The following is a 2,338-nucleotide window of genomic DNA, read 5'->3' as shown; positions in this document are numbered from 1 at the left end:
GTTGCTTTCATCCTTTCCACGAGGACATTCCCGTCCCAAAGGGTTTCCCTGCCTGCTTGCGATGTCCCGATGTTTGCCACTCGAAGGATCCATGCGAGTGGATCCTACCCGTGCTCTCTTTTGTCTCTTCCTCTCTCCTCCTCTCGCTAAACCTCTCCAAACCTTCCTCCCCGCCCACTCACTTGCTAACTCGCTTTTCTAACAGCGTCCGCAGTAGCCCTCCGGACCCGGATTTGCTCGGTTCCCGAACTCACCGTACCGTTTGTGTGTGTGTGTTTCTCTCTCTCTCTCGCCCCGTTCTAGGTGCATCATATCATCACAATAGTAATAGCAGTAGTGGTAGTAGGCGGCCGGCCTCGAACCGGCACGGTGACAACCGGGACCGCGACCGGCTGGATCGTATCGAGCGCGACCGGGAGCGTGATCGCGAGCGGCTGCACGCCCGGGAACGTGACATGCTCCACTACGACATCAACGACGACGATCTGCTGAACGAGCGCAACTACGGCCCGGCCGATTACGGTGGCGGCGGTGGTGGTGGTGGTGGTGGCGGCGGCGGCGGAAGTGATCGGGGCGGCGGAATGGTGCGCGGAGACAGCCGAGACATGCGCGACCTCAGAGACCCGGTGTCGGGGGCGCGGGACCGCGGCATGGGCCTGGGGCTGGGGGCGAGCAGCAGTAGCAGTAGTAGCGCACCGCACGCTAGAGCGCACACACTCAGTAGCGACATCCTTGACCATGGCGAGCTGATACGCGAACGGGAGCGAGACCGGGAGCTGAACCGGGGGTACGCGGTGCAGGGCGGACCGCGCCAGCTCGTGGCCGCACCGGCTTCGCAAGCCATGCGCCGTGGTATGCCCGAGCGGGACCGCGATCGGGACGATTACAGCCCGCACCGTGGCGGCGGTAACAATAGAAGGGTGCTGAACGCCATGTAGGAATCGTGGATATAGGGATGGGATCAGGATGAGGGCGACGCGGGTGAGGGCGTGAGCCGGTGCCGCCGGGTGCATGGTGACGATGGCGGTACCCCTGCTGGTGGGCAGGGTGGTGCGGTAACCGGCGGTGATGGTGCGGTGGATGAGGAAAAACTCGTACCGGACAGTGACGAGGACGATGGGTTCGAGTACGACGAGTTTTACTGAGCGGGTCATTTTAAAAAAAAACTCCCGAACACACCCACACACACACGTACACGTCACACACCACACGATCAAGCTCTAGCTAGTACTGGCTATCCTTCCACGATCTTCCTGTGAGACACGGTCTGTCGTTCCTTTCGACGGTCTCGATGGCTTTCCTTCCTTTTTCCATAGCTCGGAAAATGAAGACACTCCACGACGAGTCCTGTCCTATTGCTTCTTTCTCTTCTCTCTCTCTCTCTCTCTCTCTCTCTCTCTCTCTCTCTTATTAACACACACACACACCCACACGGACACCTACACTGACACGTGATGGGAAAAGACCACCCTTCCCGGAAAACCCCGCCGCATCATCGATCACCACGCGCGAGCAAAGGAAGGAAAAACTCGACGCGCGTCGTGCAGTTCATCCTGATCCAATTCCTATATTTAACTAGGCAATCGCGTGATTGAAGCGTGCACTCGCCTAGGAGTTGCACATGCACATACATAATCCGTTGTGCGTGTACATACGAGCATTTAGGGTACATTTACTGACGCATCGCACTAGTGGCCGCTGAAACGGGTGGGTGGCGCGCTGGCAAGCTGGTGTGATAATGCGCGTGTTCGATCACGATCGTAAGGTGGTTCGCATTGGCGTTTGAAGGGTCCTTTCTCTGCGCACGGTAATATAGGAGCAGCGCACGATCGCGAAAAGGAAGTTTTCTTTCCTTTATTTGTACTGTTCATGCCGTTTCGATCGGCTGCTTGGTGGTGTTGTTTATTGTATTCTTTAAGACGGGTGTGTGTTTCTTAGTTTGTCCTTTTATTTTATAGTTAATACGTTCCTCTTGTGTGCTTTTGTTCGGTTTGTTGGTTAGAATTCCTTTTTTTTAATCAAACCTCTTCATCTTCACCGGTTTATCACGGTTTCGTGTTATGTTAGACCTCGTCACAGTAGTGTGGTATTTTTCTTCCATCGACCCATTCATTTTCACTAGCTTCCGTTAGTCGAAACGTGCCCATCTTTCGCACAGTGACCAAAACAAAAAGTAGTATGTTTTTTCGTCCTTTACGCAACCGCAGGCGATCTTCTGCGCGTGTGCATATATGTTCATTCTATCTTCCCGTTCTTTCTCTAGATCTCATACTGTCCGAGTTTTACTAGATGTCCGAGTTTTACTGACCACACACACACACGCACACACTACTCCTGG

At 54.7% G+C, this 2,338-nt stretch overlaps 1 protein-coding gene across 1 annotated transcript in view; it reads left to right on the top strand.

Annotated features, from left to right (window-relative positions):
* The window catches only part of LOC128727335 (voltage-dependent L-type calcium channel subunit beta-1), a 13,337-nt gene extending 12,399 nt beyond the window's left edge, over positions 1 to 938 (top strand). The window contains exon 12 of the mRNA XM_053821235.1: positions 304 to 938. Within this exon, the coding sequence (XP_053677210.1) occupies positions 304 to 938 (635 nt within the window). The remainder of the gene's footprint in view (positions 1 to 303) is intronic.
* Positions 939 to 2,338: the final 1,400 nt, after the last annotated feature.

This window comes from Anopheles nili, chromosome 3 (assembly GCF_943737925.1).
Source record: "Anopheles nili chromosome 3, idAnoNiliSN_F5_01, whole genome shotgun sequence".
Classification (NCBI taxonomy): Eukaryota; Metazoa; Arthropoda; class Insecta; order Diptera; family Culicidae; genus Anopheles; species Anopheles nili.
This window is presented reverse-complemented; position numbering and strand designations above follow the sequence as displayed.